The sequence below is a fragment of the Prunus dulcis genome, chromosome 3 (genome assembly GCF_902201215.1).
Source record: "Prunus dulcis chromosome 3, ALMONDv2, whole genome shotgun sequence".
In the NCBI taxonomy this organism is placed as follows: domain Eukaryota; kingdom Viridiplantae; phylum Streptophyta; class Magnoliopsida; order Rosales; family Rosaceae; genus Prunus; species Prunus dulcis.
In genome coordinates this window covers 4,538,321-4,557,168 of record NC_047652.1, presented here as the reverse complement: position 1 = coordinate 4,557,168, position 18,848 = coordinate 4,538,321, and the positions used below count along the sequence as shown (strand labels likewise).

The 18,848-nt window shown below is 41.1% G+C and overlaps 3 protein-coding genes across 3 annotated transcripts; 2 read left to right on the top strand and 1 right to left on the bottom strand.

Moving 5' to 3' along the window:
* Positions 1-574: 574 nt before the first annotated feature.
* Positions 575-3,538, top strand: LOC117622712 (auxin-responsive protein IAA27-like). Its single transcript, XM_034353476.1, has 5 exons — positions 575-1,349; positions 1,859-2,088; positions 2,449-2,590; positions 2,937-2,998; positions 3,210-3,538. The coding sequence occupies exons 1-5, from the start codon at positions 790-792 to the stop codon at positions 3,245-3,247; spliced, it is 1,032 nt and encodes a 343-aa protein (XP_034209367.1). The 5' UTR covers positions 575-789; the 3' UTR covers positions 3,248-3,538.
* A 448-nt stretch (positions 3,539-3,986) lies between these two features.
* On the bottom strand, positions 3,987-6,967 carry LOC117623505. The gene is made up of 4 exons (XM_034354516.1): positions 6,410-6,967; positions 5,237-5,681; positions 5,016-5,131; positions 3,987-4,610 (listed from the first exon to the last, which is right to left on the bottom strand). The coding sequence occupies exons 1-4, from the start codon at positions 6,783-6,785 to the stop codon at positions 4,189-4,191; spliced, it is 1,359 nt and encodes a 452-aa protein (XP_034210407.1). The 5' UTR covers positions 6,786-6,967; the 3' UTR covers positions 3,987-4,188.
* Positions 6,968-8,871: 1,904 nt separating this feature from the next.
* On the top strand, positions 8,872-11,305 carry LOC117621042. Its single transcript, XM_034351301.1, has 2 exons — positions 8,872-8,901; positions 10,727-11,305. The coding sequence occupies exons 1-2, from the start codon at positions 8,872-8,874 to the stop codon at positions 11,303-11,305; spliced, it is 609 nt and encodes a 202-aa protein (XP_034207192.1).
* Positions 11,306-18,848: the final 7,543 nt, after the last annotated feature.

The window sequence follows — 18,848 nt, the reverse complement described above, 5'->3', positions numbered from 1 at the left end:
GTGAAGTCTTTTCTTTTTGGCATCAAAATAAAGTCATGAGTTAAGTGAAGTCTTTTCTTTTTGGCATCAAAATAAAGTCATGAGTTAGGTAAATTATTATAAATATTTTTTAATAACCTGATGAATTAAATCTCAATGGCTTGAAAAAGGCAGTAAAAAAACTAATTTGAGTGTTTTTTTGTAAATAAATAAAAAAACTAGGCTTACCATATTTATATACTATATTGTGTATTACATTTCTGAGAAAGATATACCGTATTATATTGCTGGGCTCTACCCTTATTAGAGAGGCGGTACAAAATGTAGTATAAAAATGTGGTAAGTCTAACATTACTCTTTTTTTTGTTGAGAATTTTTCCTATTAAGAGGAGTGATAATATACTAAATTCACACACACTAGTGGGTATTTGCACTAAATTTGAGTATTTAACTAACTGAATTGTATTAATTATGATAGTCCATTAAAAGATAGCTTTTTAATTTTTAAATGTAAATACAATATAGAATTGCTTTCATCATTGTTGCAAACTTGCCATAAAGAAAAGAGTAGAGTTTTTAAATAGAATGCAAAAGAATAATGCAACTACAGAAAGGCTAAAAGAAGCTTCCTTTCTGCATCAACAAAAACCAGCTCTTTAGCAGCTTAACCAGACTGTGCCTACTGCCTACCTCTTTCTCTCTGTCTCTCTCTCTCTCTCTCTCTTGAAGGTCTCTCAGTTCATTTACTTCTCTGAGAGTAAATTTCTGTTGGCATATTTCGAGGTCCAAAATTGATTGAAACACACTTTGATGTCTATGCCACTGGAGCATGATTACATAGGCTTAACAGAGACTTCTTCAATGGAAAGAAGCTCTGAAAAGATTTCTTCTTCCTCTTCCTCTGCCCTCTCCACAACAGAGGATGAGAAGGGCTCTGCTTTCAACCTCAAGGAGACTGAGCTAAGGCTTGGCTTGCCTGGTTCTCGCTCTCCCGACAGAAAATCAGGACTTGGAATTGGGGTCTCTATTTTTGGAAAAGATTTGGAGGATAACAAGCATAATGGGTATTCTCCAAACCCTTCAAAGAACCCTGTGTCTGGGGCTAAGAGGGGCTTCTCTGATGCCATTGATGGCTCTTCTGAGAAATGGGTTTTTGGATCTGAGGCTGATATGGGTAAAGGAGCAATCTTGTTCTCTCCTAGAGGTATGAATAATGTTAAGTCTCTTGGTGTTGAGAGTAATGGTAAAACCCAACAGTTATGTGCTTCTGCACAAGCCAAGCAAGAGGTTGCTTCTGTTCCTCAATCACCAAAGCCAGTCCTGGAGAAGAAGCCTCAGGTCTCTGAGCATGCTAGTGCTCCTGCTGCCAAGTAAGCTTACTTATCTTCTTTGCTCATTTCTTAATTATTTCTTTTTACAGGGATATTTTTTTACCTCAAATGTTCCTTCGGTTCCTGGGAAATTTGATTTCTGAGAAAGAAAATAAATAAATTGGTCAAGAAAGAATTTTAAAAAAAAATTCAGCTTCATTTTTCTCTATCTTAATTTTCTTTCCCTAGTGGGACAAATTTTTTTTCTGGAAGGGTTTTACTACAGAGGATGTTAAATTTTATTTTTATTGTTTTCTGTAGTGTTTACTGGTATGTTGTTTTACTCTGGTATAATTTGATTCCTAATGTTTTTCTGCATGTAGTCTTCATATATTTTCTCCCTTAACTTCTAAAAATGTTATTTTATTTGTTATTCTATCTTTCTGGACTTTCAATATATCTCTCTTCTCACTAATCTATCCATGTAACTTTTAACCTTAGTAACGATTTCCTACATATGTGGTACTAATGGTGAATTTTTAATGAATAATAAATTACTTGTGTAACAGGGCACAGGTGGTAGGATGGCCCCCAATTCGATCATTTCGGAAGAACTCCATGGCCTCTAATTTGGCAAAGAACAATGATGATGCTGAGGGCAAACAAGGGTCTGGGTGCCTTTATGTGAAAGTTAGCATGGATGGTGCTCCTTACCTGCGGAAGGTTGACCTTAAAACCTACAACAACTACACTGAACTCTCCATGGCTTTGGAGAAGATGTTTAGCTGCTTCACCATTGGTACTCTTCTTTCTTCTTTTTTTCTTTTCTCTCTCTCTCTCTCTCTCAAGTGCAGGCAGGCATGCACATGCAGACTGAGTAATTCGGCCACTTAGTTTGGTGTACAACGCCTGCCAGTAGGGTTTGATCCTGAATATAAATTAAGGTTGGTGTTTAATAAAGCTGAAATATGCAGTTGCACCTCAGGTAACATAGTTGTTACTTGTTAGTTAGGGACTTCACTACTGACACTCCCTAATACCGGACCAAAGACTATCTAACTAGCAGTGAGCCTATAAAAGGGTGTTTAAATGTTTCATAGGATGTTTTATGGTAAACCAGATAAGTATTTACTGAACTTTGTGATTGGCTGTGATTCAGGGCAGTGCAGCTCTAATGGAATTCCAGAGCGAGATGGCCTGAGTGCGAGTCGGTTGATGGATCTTCTCCATGGTTCTGAATTTGTTCTGACTTATGAAGACAAGGATGATGATTGGATGCTTGTTGGTGATGTTCCTTGGAAGTAAGTTTCAAATGTTCTGTGCTATGGCTTTTTGAATTGAATTGCATGAGTGATGATTTTGAATAAAAAAATATCTAGCTGATTTAGTAGACTCACGCAAATCTGTCATTGGAATTATCTTAACTGATTCTTGATTGACTTGTATAATCCATAAATAGTAGTGATTTTAACTTGCAGACGCGTTTTGTTGCAGAATTATGTATCACCTGATATGAAATATAGTGCTGCCTTTCATTTCATTATCTTACTTTTCCTTAGATCACCTGATCTCAAATTTGACAGTCAGTGAAGTCTATTGTCTTTAGATGTTAATCTGTTCTCATTTTATCAGTGTGTAATATGACAGGATGTTCACGGAGACGTGTAGGAGGCTAAGGATCATGAAAGGTTCCGAAGCAATCGGGCTAGGTATGTTCTGCAATTATAAACTAGCAAAGATACATTTTCAGTTTTATCTGTACATCCCAGCATAGCCTATGTTTTCTTTTATCACTGATCAATCATATATTTGCTCATGACTGTGAGGAATATGGTGGTATTTTATTTTCATTCGATGTTTAAACTCTGAGATTGTTGTAATCCAGCTTGTAATTTATCTGATCGCTGTTTTTGCTCGCAGCTCCGAGGGCCGTGGAGAAGTGCAAGAACCGCAACTAACATAAACTGTACCAGCTGGAAATGGCATTCTGAGTATTGAAACCTTTCAATGGACTTTTAAGTTGGGTGCATGTTGCAGATTGCTACATATGTTTCAGTATCCTAGTTTTTGTCTTTTATGGATTGGAAATTTTCCTACTAGTTAGAAAGTTTTTCACTGGAGATGTCCAGATTATGTGTTTGTTTTGCTGCTATTCCTCTTATGTACCCATATATTCTAATTCCTATGTAAATGGTCCTTGCTGCTTGCAAATCTCTCCTTTCTTCTCGGAAGAACAACCGTATGCATAAGTCCATGTCCATCCAATGATTTTGAGATTAGCTGCTGATTTGAGAAGAACAATAAAGAACTGATTTGAGTTTGTTTGGCTTGTTCAAAAACCTTAGAAACTAGCATATGCATTATTCGCCTTGTCGCAACATTTCGGCTTAGACAACTTCGATCCAATAGCTAATGGACACCAAGCCTTTACAGAAACAGAAAGTTGGAGTTGCACTAAAATTCATCTTGTTCTAGAGATTAAACCATAGCGTTTCCAAAATTCAAACTGTCATTAAACTAAAACCATGCAGCTATTAAGTTTTGGATAGAGAACTTGGTCTGGAACTGAAATTTGACATAGGAACAGGCTACTGAAAACAAGGAAATCTTGAATTAATTGAATTTATAAATATTACAACAGACAAGTTAACTGAATCAGTTTAAATAAGAAACTGGACAGCTGAAAACAAGTCAAAATGGTCCAGCTATGACATGATACTTACTTACTAGTACAGAACAATTGTCACTCAGATTGATTCCACAAATTGACGATAGAAAGACAAATAGATCAAAGGAAATAAACGAGCGGAAAAGCTATTGAGAAAAATGCATGCATATTGCATAATATGAACAACTATTGAAAGCTAAATAACGTATCTGAATCTAGACAGCTCTAAAGTTACTGTTTATATATCTGAAGGTAAGCCATCTGAGTATATCCATTAAATACAGAAGGATCGAGTCTGGTTAAACCAAGCCGTTGGAATAAGCCATACCGGCCATCTTCAACAACGGGAGTTACTGCACGCGCAGGATCATATCTAGTTTGATGGGTGAGGGATGGACCTGCCACTGGTGGCACCTCCCAGTAAACATCAAGAATTGATTCAACAAACCGACTATTCTGAAAATGTTCTGAAAACGAAATCAGCTTATTACTTTTACTGTTGTTAAAGTCATCCAGCATATATCCTCTGACACCCCACCATGCTTCACCTGGGCCACAAAGTTCGTCAATATCCACTGCTTTCTCCCAGAACTTCTTCCTTCTTGACCTAATCCTAGCTTCATCACTGTCTTTAAAGCAGCTGTGACCACCTCCTGCAGCACCCAAAAGAAAAAAATAAGACCAAATCTACAGTAAAAAAATTACTTGTTGAAGCCATAAACCATAACCAACAGATGAAAAAGATAATTCTATGGGGAAAAAAAACCAAAAAACTCTTCAACCACAAACCAAAGAAAAACACACATTTCTACAAAAATGAGGTACGTATTTGGCCACACACTTAGTTTTTCAGCAATTACTCACTCCTTGGTTATACTACTATGGTTTCTTTTATTTAACAAAATTATTTACCAGTATTCAATCCGTACTACATCAACTAAAGTTACTTTGGCCTTCATAAGAAAGAAAGAGGGCAAACGCATGAATGCATATTATAACATAAAGAAAATGACAAAAAAATAGTTGAAAACTGAAAAATAACGAGAGAGAGCATGAACCTCTTATATAGGGTTGATCACATATCTGCCTTAAGGAATAATGGTCTCCTGTTCCAGTATCATAATTATCCTCGAAAACTAGATGTCGAAAACCAGCTTTCAGAGCCTGCCGAACTCTGCTCACCAGAGCATAAAATTTGAAAAAGTCAGCAATCAGGATTTCTAGTGATCGTTCAACAATGAGTGGAAGGAGCACAATTACATTGAGATATTGTAAGTACCTTTTGAGTTCATTTTGATGGTCATCGAAAAAAATAAGAACACGGCTGAGATCAGTAATCCCATGTTTCTTCATTAGTTTTCGCCAATCAATACTTCCAAAATCCAAAAAGTCTTTTCCAGAAAAGTAAGTGCAGTTCCCATCAACATATGCAGGCCCCTTCTTTAAATACTTTTCAGGATGCCGTGGTGTAAGGGTTATAATTGGCGTGTCTGGCATTGCTTGCCGTAAAACCCAAGTGGAATGCCCCTTGAAAGCCCCGCTCTCAATCATCAGATCTGGCTTCAGCCACTGCGCGATGAACCAGAGCCCAAAGCTGTGGTCAAAACCCATCCCAAACTGGTTGTTTTGTATTGGTCGTGTTTCATATATAGGTACAAACACTTCCAAGCCCTTGATTAAATCCTTTGATGTCCATTCAACTGTTTTTCCATGTTTCGATCTGCCTTTTGCCAAGGATAACATTATAAGAATCAAACAAAGGTATGAACCCAGGAACTCAAACCAAAAGCAAGGATTCTAAACTCAATAAAATAACTCAAAATTCCCCACATTCACTCATAAAGAACCCACCAGGGTTCACATACTACCAACTTCAAGAACACTAAGCAAAAAATCCCCAAATATGGGCATTGGCCCTCATATTTAATGCAAAAAATCCTAACTTTAATGAGACTTCTATACCGCAGATTTTAATGGGGGTGCTAAATTCAGTCAGAATGGTTGGCTTGCCACACTTTGATTATGAATAAATGCTAGACAAGTCTAAAACATAAAGAAAAGTTTGTAAATATAAACATATCTCATACCAGCAAGAACTACAATCCAAAATACGCACATCACAATTCCTTTTGAAATATCAACTTAATGAAGCTACTACTATGCCAGTGCAACTAAATTCATTGTTCACTCATGTCAACTCAACTGAGCTAAATTTTCCAACTTTTCTTACAAACCCATAAAGTGAAAGACTTGAAATTGATTCCAAGCTCCCCAATTACTCAGTTACCAAAAAATTCTACATCTTTTATTGATGGCAACGAAACGAAGCCCGAAACGCTAGCAAACCCTTGATCCGAAATTGACATCGACATCAAAACAACATCCAGATCCATCAATCTATCACTGAAGAATAAGACTTTACAGAAATGCGATTCGAGTCGGATATACTTACACCAGGGCACGCCGAGGGATCCAAAATCCGATTCGAGGCCATCGAACCCGAAGAAGCCGGAGCGAGAAACCGGGTCGTAAGGCGAGACGCAGACGAATCTCCGGGAGTTGAAGATGAGGGAGAAGATGAGGAGGAGGACGAGAGCGAGAAGGAGGAGGCAGGGCCAGACTGGTCCGGTTCGGGTCAAGTAGTTGGTGATTCGGGTTGTGAAGAAGGAGATGGGCAAGTGTTTCTTGGTTTTGGACTCGTCGGCAGCTACGGCATCGTTTTCGGCCGCGGCTTCGTCCGCGTAGAGCGCGTTCCGGCGGGAGGAGAGGGCTCGTTCGAGCATTTTGGTTGGTGATCTTTGGGTTGAAGATGAAGGAGGGAGTGGCATTGTGTGAGAAATGGAAAGTGAGAGAGTGAGAGGGAGTGAGAGAGGAGAGAGCCTTGGGGCAAGTGTGGGTCCCTTTCTTTCTTGATTGTTTGGGAGAAAAAAGGATAATGGAATTGAATGAGAGGAAACTCCGTTGGCGGTGTTAGCTATATGGTGATCAATGAATGGTACCCGTTAGTGTTAGGTTGGGTGGGGGAACTCATCCGAAAAATCCATATATCGATCGTATTGTATTGATAGTTTGGTTTGATTTGATTTGTTTAAAATTTTAATATTTATTTTTTAGATTGATCCGTATTAAAGTGTTTGGTTAAAAAATTGAGTAACAATAACTCTAATCCGACAAAAATCCGTACCGAACTGAACTAATGTATATGATCTATTTTTTGTTATAATGTGTGTGTATATGTAAAACACACATACGTATATACATAAGAAGTATACACACACACACACACATATATATATATATATATATACAGTTCCCTTTTATTGATGAATTTCTCAAATAATTTTATTTGAGGGATACCATTTAGGGTTCCCTACGAATTATTTTTCAGCGATCCAAATAATCTATTTTTCACATTTTCATTCAGAGATCATCCTCGCAAAAAATCTTGCAAATTGAAAATTATTAAGGCATCTAATTGAGACCAACAAAATCAATGAATACGATAATTCAAGAAAGTACGTAAATTTCAATAATTTAATTGAGTTGTCAAATGATATCGGATGCAAGTGATTTTGTGTAGAGATGATTTTTGAATGAATATCTACAAATAGATGGTTTGGATTAATGAAATAAAATACGGAGTAGGCCTTATAGAGTGTCTGTAATAACCCAAATCAAAAATTTTGAGTTAATTATTAATTTATTTTGAAGAAAGACAATTTTGCCCTCACAATATTTTATTGGTGAAAAAGTTGACTTTTTGACTGAAAAGAGATTTGACAATTCTACTTACACTATTGCGTAGAGCACGACGAAACGAGTCTGTAGACACGGAGTGGACTCGAATCGGAATTGTAACAAAGAAAATACGGTCAAAATACCGTGAAGGGTAAAACGGTAAATTGGACAAAAATCAGATTTTTATCCCTTCTCTCTCTCTTCCCCCTCAGTTTCTCTCTCTCTCTCTCTCTCTCTCTCTCTCTCTCTCTCTCCTTCCTCCCTCCCACGCCAGCCACCCCTTCCGATCGCTTCAGCCGCCGCCACAGGCCACCCCGAGCCACGGTGCCGGTACTAACGGGACCGCCTTGCCCTCGCCGTCACGTCCCGACCGATCTCCGCCCACGAAATGACTTGCGCTGGCCGGAAAAAGAGAAAATCCGATCGGTTTTGTCCGATTTTCAAACCTCTCGTTCTCCTTCAATTCTCCTCCGAATTTGTCGAGTGAGGTATGGATTCCTACCTATTTTTCATGCTTTAGCTGATGGTTAGATAGGTTTGCATCAATTTTAACCGTAGATTGCCCAGTTTTAGATTTGAAATTTGGCCTAGTTTCGGCCGTTTTCGGCCAGTTTTGGGGGTATGTCCAATAACAAAAGTGGTTCCAAATGTGGTGTTATACCTAGGATAGGAGTTTGGAGCCGTGGTTTTGAGTTTTTCCGGTGAGACGTTATTGCTTTGGACGCCCACCGCTGCCCGCGCATGTGGCGGTGCGTGGGTGAAGGTAGTGCAGTGACAGTGTATTTTTGCGATCCTCGTGTTGTCACGAGTGCGTAGGATTTCGCAGATCTCAATTTGGATACCGTTTGAGCCTCGAATGGATTTTTCATATTGTGCGATTCCCGGGTTCAATACTGTTGAGCCGTTGGATCGCACTCAATTTCAGATATGTTATTCTACATAATTTCAGAACTGTGTAGGATTCAACGGATTGTGAATCGGAGTTCCGGATACTCCGAAATCGCGAACCCTGGGGCTAGGGTTTGGAAATTATGCGTTTACACGAGTGTGGTCAATCCGACCGTCCATTTTGGACCAGATTAGAAGGATATGGGTATTTCTTTGTGAGGAACCTTTAGGGAATCCCAGATTGGCAATCGAAGGTCTTGGACCCCACAGGGTTCCGTATCGACCGGTATGGCAGTTCATCGCTTAGTAAAGCCTCAGGTCTTTTAAGACCGTTTTAAATGTCTGAAATGCAAAAGTAGGCATAGGATTGACTTTAAAGTTAGTGCACGCATTTCTAGGAGCCGGGGTCAGGGTTTTAATTTAACACTTTTATTGAGCAGTTTTATTAATTTAATATTCATGGTTTAATCAGGCACCCCGGGGCTAGACAGACCCGCAGGAGGGACCTTCAAGAGGTCCAACTAGCTCGGACCAGAAGGGAGTGGACTTTCTTTCATAAATGATTTTATATAAATGAGTTTATATAAATGAGTTTATATGAATGAGTTTCATTATTTGATCTTGAATAAATTTTATTGAATGTGTTTTTCCTAGCATGATTTGTGCAGTGAAATATCGTTATTTTTGTGCTGCTTAGTTGAATATGCTAAAAAGTTATAGAAAGCAGAGTTTGAGACTTATATCAGATAAAATAGCAGCACAGCTTCAGATTTAACAAAATTCAGTTATTTATCATACTTTTCAAAAATATTTTATTTTAAACCACCGTGAGTATCCAGATACAGCTGTTACCCTCAGTTTTGTCAGTGCACTTGACATTTGCCTCACGAGTTTTGGGGACGCCCGGACCGTGAGTGCCAGGATTTGCGGCTCGGATTGAATTGGTGTCCCGAGACCTGCCAGGATTTACGGCTCGGGCTGACTTTGTGTCACCGAGACCTGCCAGGATTTCGGATCAGGCTGACTACTGTCCTCTGGATCAGACCAGTTGTGGCTCGGGTTGACTTTGTGTCACCGAGACCTGCCAGCGGATCAGGCTGACTGCGGTCCCCTGAATCCTGCCAGTTTGCGGCTCGGATAGACTGTGTGTCTCCGAGACCTGCTAGGGAAATTGACGGAATTATAGGGGTACACTTAGGTGGTAATTTTAAAGTAAATTCAGTGATTTCATGCAAGTTTTATTGATTTTGAATGTGATTGTATATATGTATATAAATTTGTGAATGCTTTGTATTTGAATACAGTCTAACATTCAGATTTTCATATCTATATTTTTTACAGTGGGGGTTATTATGTTCATATATTGTTTTCGAGAACTCTATTTTTGTCCACTCACACTTTCAAATGTTTTGCGCCCCCAGGTAGTAGACGTGCACAGGAATCCACCACCGGGCCTTCTCTTAGCTCTCGCGCCACCTACGAAATGTAAGACTTGTTGTAAAACGCTTAATTTCTTGTATATATTAGTAACTGCTCTGATATCTGGTTATAGTTGAGAACCAGAACTGTTGGATACCCTGTTTACTTATTCTGGCAGTTGGATGTAAATATTTGCTCGTTTGACATGTGAAAATTTTTGGGTTTGAACAAATTACAGGGAAGACTCTGCCGAATTTTCGGTATGAGTCCAGGGAAATTTTAAATGGTAGTTTGTAACTGGATGGGTAAAAAGGTCTTTTGTGCCCGACATTCGCCAGGTGTCGGACACACACAGGGTCCGACTCGAATTCCAAAGTGGAATTTGGATCGGGTCCTGTCAACTTGGTATCAGAGCATTAGGTTTCACTTCCTGTAGACTCTGCGTTTGTGCTTTCTAGTGTTACTGAACGCTTGTTTCTTGTGACAGTTTGAGTATGGGCCCTGAACGTGGTGGCTTCCGTAGGGAGACTAGACAGTCGTCCCGCGTGAAGGGATAGAATCCCCCTCCCGGACCAGAGGACTTTCCTATTCCTGAACCGTTACCAGAACCGGTAGAGTAGTCTTTCGTTGGAGGCCCATCAGGGCCCGCACCTCCCATGCCTACTATGATGGGAGATCCCAATTTCCAGCATACTTAGGAGTTGTTAACTCAGGCCTTATCCAGGAATGGGCAGTCCAGAGACCGTCTCTGGGATATGCTGATCAAGCAAAGAGGATTGGGGCCATCGATTTTGATGGTGATGGCGACCCAGCAGTGGCTGAAGAGTGGATAGAGAGGATGGAGCGGATCATAGAAGTGATGGCCGTTCCACAGAACCGTAGGGTAACTTTGGCCACTTTCTTTTTGATCAGAAATGCTAGACACTGGTGGGAGTCTGTTAAAAGGAGATATCGGGATCAGTCAGCCATCACATGGCAAGTCTTCCGAGTTGCATTTGACAGCCAGTACTACCCACAAGCCTATCAGAATCTGAAAATGGAGGAATTTCTGCAGCTGGAACAGGGGACGATGACCGTGTTAGAGTACGAGAAAAAGTTCAATGAATTGTCTAAATACTGTATTCCACTGGTTGAAGATGAAAATAAGAAATGTCAGTTGTTCACTAGAGGATTGAAGGCCTCCATTAGAGATATTGTGATCAGTCAGCGACTGACTAATTTTGGGGATTTGGTGATGTCGGCTTCGCTGATAGAGAGCAACCAGATGATGGTCAGAGCACGAGGTGAATCTCGGAGGAGATAGTTTGATATGGGTGGTCCCAGGCAGGGATCAGCCATGAGAGGTAGCTACAGTTCTGGGTCATCTAGTGGCCGCAATTATGGAGGTTTTCGACCTGGAGTCAGCTCGAGTGGAGGTTCCAATCAGAGTGGTAGTTCTGGGAACCGTTCTAGGGGTAGTACAGTTAGAGGTTCTGGGAGATTGCTACCATCAGCAGCTGGCAGGAAGAGGAACTCGCAGTGTACTGAGTGTGGTAGATATCATACCGGGACTTGCCGACAGGGTACCGCATGATGTTTTCATTGTGGTCAGCCTGGACATTTCTTGAGGGAGTGCCCGGTATTGCTTCGGGGTGGAGAAGCGACAGTCGCATCGCCTAAAGGGGTAGGCACTCAGGGCAGATAGCAGTATATGGGAGCCTCGTCCAGTGGTGGGGCCCAGACCAGTGTTGCCTGCTGAGGTGGTTGTCAGCAGCAAGGAGGAGGTGGACGCGCCAGAGCTACAGGCAGAGTGTACCACATGTCCCAGCAGCAAGCACAGGCATCACCTGATGTGGTTACAGGTATTTTATCAGTTTTTGGAACTCCTGCTAGAGTATTGATTGACCCTGGGGCTACGCATTCATTTGTTACACCTAACTTTGCCCACAATGCTAATGTAAGACTTGCAGCCCTACGAGACGAACTAGCGATCTCTGTACCTACATGAGAGATTTTTCATGTAGGTACGGTGTATCGAGATAGTACCGTGTTGGTAGGAGATGTATGCTTGGAAGCAGACTTGATTCCGTTGGAAATGGTGGGCTTGGATGTTATTTTGGGCATGGATTGGTTAGCCAAGCATCATGCCTCAGTGGATTGCTTCAGGAAAGAAGTTGTATTTCGTAGTCCTGGACGACCTGAAGTGACATTTTATGGTGAGCGTAGAGTGCTCCCATCTTGCCTCATTTCAGCGATGACGGCAAAGAGATTGCTCAGAAAAGGGTGCTCAGGATATTTAGCCCACGTAATCGATACCAGAAATCAGGAGCTAAAGTTGGAAGATATTCCAATGGTACGGGAATTTCCGGATGTGTTTCCTGATGATCTTCCTGGGTTACCTCATCACCGAGAAATCGAGTTCACTATTGAGCTTGTTCAAGGAACGAATCCCATATCTCAAGCACCCTACAGGATGACACTAGCAGAATTAAAGGAATTAAAAGTTCAGTTGCAGGAGTTAGTAGATAAGGGCTTCATCCGACCTAGCTTTTCCCCTTGGGGTGCTCCAGTGCTGTTTGTTAAGAAGAAGGATGGTACCATGAGGTTATGTATTGACTACAGACAGCTGAACAAAGTCACGGTGCGGAACAAGTATCCGTTGCCTCGCATTGATGATTTATTTGATCAGCTGATGGGTGCTAAGGTATTTTCCAAGATTGATTTGAGATCTGGATATCATCAGTTACGGATTAAAGAAGAGGATATGCCTAAGACAGCTTTCCAAACGAGATATGGGCACTATGAGTTCTTGGTGATGCCATTTGGGTTGACAAATGCGCCAGCTGCGTTTATGGATCTTATGAACAGAGTGTTCCGACGTTACTTGGATCGCTTTGTGATTGTATTCATAGACGATATCCTGGTGTATTCTAAGAGTCAGAAGGCGCACATGAAGCACTTGGAACTGGTGCTGAAGACTCTGAGGAGGAGAAAATTGTTTGCTAAATTCAGTAAGTGTCAATTCTGATTGGACAGAGTTAATTTCTTGGGGCATGTAATCTCTGCAGAAGGTGTCTATGTTGAACCTCAGAAGATCGAGGCAGTAGTAAATTGGCCACAACCAACCAGTGTTATTGAGGTACGAAGTTTTCTTGGGTTAGCCGGGTATTATCGTCATTTCGTGGAAAGTTTTTCTACTATAGCGGCACCTCTCACTCGTTTGACAAGAAAAAGAGTTAAGTTTGAATGGTCAGATGAGTGTGAGAAGAGCTTCAACGAACTCAAAACCAGGTTAACCACTGCCCCGGTTTTGACACTCCCAGACGATAGTGGGAACTTTGTTATATACAGTGATGCATCCCAACAGGGACTTGGATGTGTGCTAATGCAGCATGGTCGAGTGATTTCTTATGCTTCGAGGCAACTAAAGAAGCATGAGATGAATTACCCTGTTCATGATTTGGAGTTGGCTGCAGTAGTTTTTGCTTTGAAGATTTGGCGTCACTACCTGTATGGGGCAACATGTCAGATTTTTATAGATCACAAGAGCTTAAAGTATTTATTCACTCAGAAGGAGTTAAATCTAAGGCAAAGAAGATGGCTAGAGTTGATTAAGGACTATGATTGTACCATCGAGCACCATCCGGGGAGAGCTAATGTTGTAGCTGATGCACTCAGCAGGAAATCTTCTAGTTCAGTAGCTTACCTCTGAGGGAGATATGTACCGTTGATGTTAGAACTGAGGAAGCTCAGAGTTGAGCTGGGCGTGGATGAGCAGGGAGCATTGTTAGCTACTCTCCAGGTGAGACCAGTGCTGGTAGAACGAATACTCGCTGCTCAAGTACAGGATCCTTTGATTTGCACCCTACGAGCAAAAGTGGAGAGTGGTGACAGAACTGACTGTTCAGTGAGAAATGATGGAGCTTTAATGGTGGGTACCAGGTTAAATGTTCCTAATGATGAAGTTCTAAAAAGGGAAATTCTCGAGGAGGCCCACAGTTCAGCCTTTGCAATGCACCCTGGAAGTACTAAAATGTATCATACTTTGAGAGAGCACTACTAGTGGCCTTTCATGAAGAAAGAGATAGCAGAGTATGTCAGGAAGTGTTTGATTTGTCAGCAAGTGAAAGCAGAACGACAGAAACCATCAGGGCTGTTACAACCACTTCCAATTCCTGAATGGAAGTGGGAGCATCTTACTATGGATTTCGTATTCAAGCTTCCTCGAACACAAAATAAACATGATGGAGTGTGGGTGATTGTGGATCGACTCACAAAGTCCGCCCATTTCTTACCGGTAAGAGCAAACTACACGTTAAATAAGTTGGCGAAGCTCTTCATAGATGAGATAGGAAGACTTCATGGGGTGCCAGTATCTATTACTTCTGATAGAGATCCACGGTTTACTTCCCGTTTTTGGATGAAGTTAAATGAAGCTTTCGGAACCCAGTTGCAGTTTAGCACTGCCTTTCATCCCCAAACCGACGGTCAGTCTGAGAGGACAATTCAGACTTTAGAAGATATGTTGAGAGCTTGTACACTGCAGTTTCGGGAGGACTGGGATGAGAAGTTCCACTTATGGAGTTTGCATATAATAACAGCTACCAGGCGAGTATCAGAATGTCCCCATTTGATGCCTTGTATGGGAAACAGTGTAGAACTCCATTCTATTGGGATGAAGTAGGCGAGCACCGACTGGAAGTGGCAGATGATGTTGAACGGACGAAGGAACAGGTGAAAGTAATTCGAGAACGACTCAAAATGGCCCAGGACAGACAAAAGAGCTATGCAGACAATAGAAGAAAAGACCTCCAGTTTGAGGTTGGAGACAGGGTGTCTCTGAAGTTATTGCCTTGGAAGGGCGTAGTGCGGTTCGGAAGGCGAGGAAAACTAAGTCCTCGCTATATTGGACCTTATGAGATTGTGAAGCGTGCAGGCCCAGTAGCTTACAGACTTGCCTTGCCTTCAGATCTTTCTCGATTGCACGATGTGTTTCATGTCTTGATGCTCCGGAAATACATTTCTGATCCTTCTCATGTTTTGGAGGAACAACCGATAGAGTTACAAGAAGATTTGACTTATGTCAAGCAACCAGTTCAGATTTTAGAACAAAAGATGCAAGTTTTGCGTTCGAGGGAGATCCCACTCGTGAAGGTCTTATGGAGGAGTCATAATGTGGAAGAGGCCACATGGGAACCTGAGGACCAAATGCTGGAACAATACCCTTATCTCTTCGAGTAACAGGTATGTAAACTTCGAGGACGAAATTTTCTTTGAGGGGGGTAGATTGTAATAACCCAAAACAAAAATTCTGAGTTAATTATTAATTTATTTTGAAGAAAGACAATTTTGCCCTCATAATATTTTATTGGGGGAAAAGTTGACTTTTTAACTGAAAAGAAATTTGACAATTCTACTTACACCATTGCGTAGAGCACGACGAAACGAGTCCGTAGACACGGAGTGGACTCGAATCAGAGTTGTAACGAAGAAAATACGGTCAAAATACCGTGAAGGGCAAAACGGTAAATTGGACAAAAATCAGATTTTTATCCCTTCTCTCTCTCTCTTCCCCCTCAGTTTCTCTCTCCTCTCTCTCTCTCTCTCTCTCCTCCCTCCCGCGCCAGCCACCCCTTCCGATCGCTTCAGCCGCCGCCACAGGCCACCCCGAGCCACGGCGCAGGTACCAACGGGACCGCCTCGCCCTCGCCGTCACGTCCCGACCGATCTCCGCCCACGAAACGACCGGCGCTGGCCGGAAAAAGAGAAAATTCGACCGGTTTTGTTCGATTTTCAAACCTCTCGTTCTCCTTCAATTCTCCTCCAAATTTGTCGAGTGAGGTATGGATTCCTACCTATTTTTCATGCCCTAGCTGTTGGTTGGATAGGTTTGCATCAATTTTAACCGTAGATTGCCCAGTTTTCGATTTGAAATTGGGCCGAGTTTCGGCCTCCGTGATCGGCCATTTTTGGCCAGTTTTTGGGGTATGTCCAAGAACAAAAGTGGTTCCAAATGTGGTGTTATACCTAGAATAAGAGTTTTGAGCCGTGGTTTTGAGTTTTTCCGGCGAGACGTTATCTCTTTGGACACCCACCGCTGCCCGGGCGTGTGGCAGCGCGTGGGTGAGGGTAGTGCAGTGACACTATGTATTTTTGCGATCCTCGTGTTGTCACGAGCGCGTAGGATTTCGCGGATCTCAATTTGGATACCGTCTGAGCCTCGAACGGATTTTACATATTGTGCGATTCCCGGGTTCAATACTGTTGAGCAGTTGGATCGCACTCAATTTCAGATATGTTATTCTACATAATTTTAGAACTGTGTAGGATTCAACGGATTGTGAATCGGAGTTCCGGATACTCCGAAATCCCGAACCCTGGGGCTAGGGTTTGGAAATTATGCGTTTACACGATTGTGGTCAATCTGACCGTCCATTTTGGACCAGATTAGCAAGATATGGGTATTTCTTTGTGAGGAACCTTTAGGGAATCCCAGATTGGCAATCGGAGGTCGTGGACCCCACAGGGTTCCGTATCGACTGGTATGACAGTTTATCGCTTAGTAAAGCGTCAGGTTTTTTAAGACCGTTTTAAACGTCTGAAATGCAAAAGTAGGCATAAGATTGACTTTAAAGTTAGTGCACGCATTTGTAGGAGCCGGGGGTCAGGGTTTTAATTTAACACTTTTATTGAGCAGTTTTATTAATTTAATATTCATGGTTTAATCAGGCACCCGGGGCCAGACAGACTCGCAGGGACCTTCAAGAGGTCCAGCGAGCTCGGACCAGAAGGGAGTGGACTTTCTTTCATAAATGATTTTATATAAATGAGTTTATATGAATGAGTTTCATTATTTGATCTTGAGTAAGTTTTATTGAATGTGTTTTTCCTAGCATGATTTGTGCAGTGAAATATCGTTATTTTTGTGCTGCTTAGTTGAATATGCTAAAAAGTTATAGAAAGCAGAGTTTGAGACTTATATCAGATAAAATAGCAGCACAACTTCATATTTAACAAAATTCAGTTATTTATCAGACTTTTCAAAAATATTTTATTTTAAAACACCGTGAGTACCCAGATACAGCTGTTGCCTTCAGTTATGCCGATGTCTACAGACATCCAGTTTACCCTCAGTTTTGTCAGTGCACTTGACATTTGCCTCACGAGTTTCGGGGAAGCCCGGACCGTGAGTGCCAGGATTTGTGGCTCGGATTGACTTGGTGTCCCGAGACCTGCCAGGATTTGCGGCTGGGGTTGACTTTATGTCATCGAGACCTGCCAGGATTGCGGATCAGGCTGACTACGGTCCCCTGGATCCTGCCAGTTGCGGCTCGGGTTGACTTTGTGTCACCGAGACCTGCCAGCGGATCAAGCTGACTGCGGTCCCCTGAATCCTGCCAGTTTGCAGCTCGGATAGACTGTGTGTCGCCGAGACCTGCCAGGGGAATTGACGGAATTACAGGGGTACACTTAGGTGGTAGTTTTAAAGTAAATTCAGTGCTTTCATGCAAGTTTTATTGATTTTGAATGTGATTGTATATATGTATATAAATTTGTGAATGTTTTGTATTTGAATATAGTCGAACATTCAGATTTTCATATCTATATTTTTTACAGTGGGGGTTATTATGTTCATATATTGTTTTCGAGAACTCTATTTTTGTCCACTCACACTTTCAAATGTTTTGCTCCCCCAGGCAGTAGACGTGCACAGGAATCCACCACTAGGCCTTCTCCTAGCTCCCGCGCCACCTACGAAATGTAGGACTTGTTGTAAAACGCTTAATTTCTTGTATATATTAGTAACTGCTCTGATATCTGGTTATAGTTGAGAACCAGAACTGTTGGATACCCTGTTTACTTATTATGGCAGTTGGATGTAAATATTTGCTCGTTTGACAGGTGAAAATTTTTGAGTTTGAACAAATTACAGGGGAGACTCTGCCGAATTTTCGATAGGAGTCCAGGGAAATTTTAAATCGTAGTTTGTAACTGGAAGGGTAAAAAGGTCTTTTGTACCCGACATTCGCCAGGTATCGGATACGGACAGGGTCCGACTCGAATTCCAAAGTGAAATTTGGATCGGGTCCTGTCAGTATCCCTCAAATAAGTTTATTTGAAAAATCTCTCTATAGAAGCTGTCTCTCTTTAGATATACACATACACAAATACTAGTTAGAGTATAAGCCTATAATACTACTGTCTTGCATTTGTCATGGTGCTATATTCTATAGACGTTTCAATATTTAAGTACCAACATTTAAATATTAATATATGCAAGTATGAATTTGCCAACTCCTCACTAAAACCTCTGGAAATGATCCCTGGTAAAGAAGGGATCCCTGAATTTGACATATCTTTGTCTATTGGGCATTTTCTTAAATGCTGAGTTGGAGTTTTTCAACTAAGCATTAGTAAAAGATATTTTTAATTCAAGATTTTTTGTTAAATGATACTACCGGATTATTGAATTAATCTTAATTAAATAAGCGGTTAAGCGATTCAAGTGATTAAAGGTTCTAATGGTTGGTTAATAGAAGAGAAATTGGTCTACTGAAGGCTTGTTAACGGAAGAGTCCTCTACCGTTCCAAACTGATCTGTGCCCAAGCCTAGTGTTAAGCAAGCCATATGTAGTTAAAACTATGAAATATTTGACGGAATGACTAACGGATGTATGAAAATAGTAGAAAACTCAAATTTTGTGTACGAAGTTGATATGAAAAAAATTTGATGTAGTAAAGTCTAAATTTCGGTACACTTTTGAGTAGTAAAGTAAAATATATAAACTATAAAATTGTAAAAGACGTTAGAGATATGGAATATGTATCGTATACGTATGTGTTGTCACATCTTACTCTAAAATTAC

Excerpts from the sequence above, each read along its gene's own strand:
- LOC117622712 (XM_034353476.1), top strand. The coding sequence starts at position 790 with ATGTCTATGCCACTGGAGCATGATTACATAGGCTTAACAGAGACTTCT. Across the intron at positions 1,350-1,858 it reads GCTAGTGCTCCTGCTGCCAA|GGCACAGGTGGTAGGATGGC; the intron begins GTAAGCTTACTT and ends CTTGTGTAACAG. Across the intron at positions 2,591-2,936 it reads GTTGGTGATGTTCCTTGGAA|GATGTTCACGGAGACGTGTA; the intron begins GTAAGTTTCAAA and ends GTAATATGACAG.
- LOC117623505 (XM_034354516.1), bottom strand. The coding sequence starts at position 6,785 with ATGCCACTCCCTCCTTCATCTTCAACCCAAAGATCACCAACCAAAATG. Across the intron at positions 5,682-6,409 it reads ATCCCTCGGCGTGCCCTGGT|GCAGATCGAAACATGGAAAA; the intron begins GTAAGTATATCC and ends CCTTGGCAAAAG. Across the intron at positions 4,611-5,015 it reads TGATCAACCCTATATAAGAG|GAGGTGGTCACAGCTGCTTT; the intron begins GTTCATGCTCTC and ends TGGGTGCTGCAG.
- LOC117621042 (XM_034351301.1), top strand. The coding sequence starts at position 8,872 with ATGGCAGTTCATCGCTTAGTAAAGCCTCAG. Across the intron at positions 8,902-10,726 it reads ATCGCTTAGTAAAGCCTCAG|GAATGGGCAGTCCAGAGACC; the intron begins GTCTTTTAAGAC and ends GGCCTTATCCAG.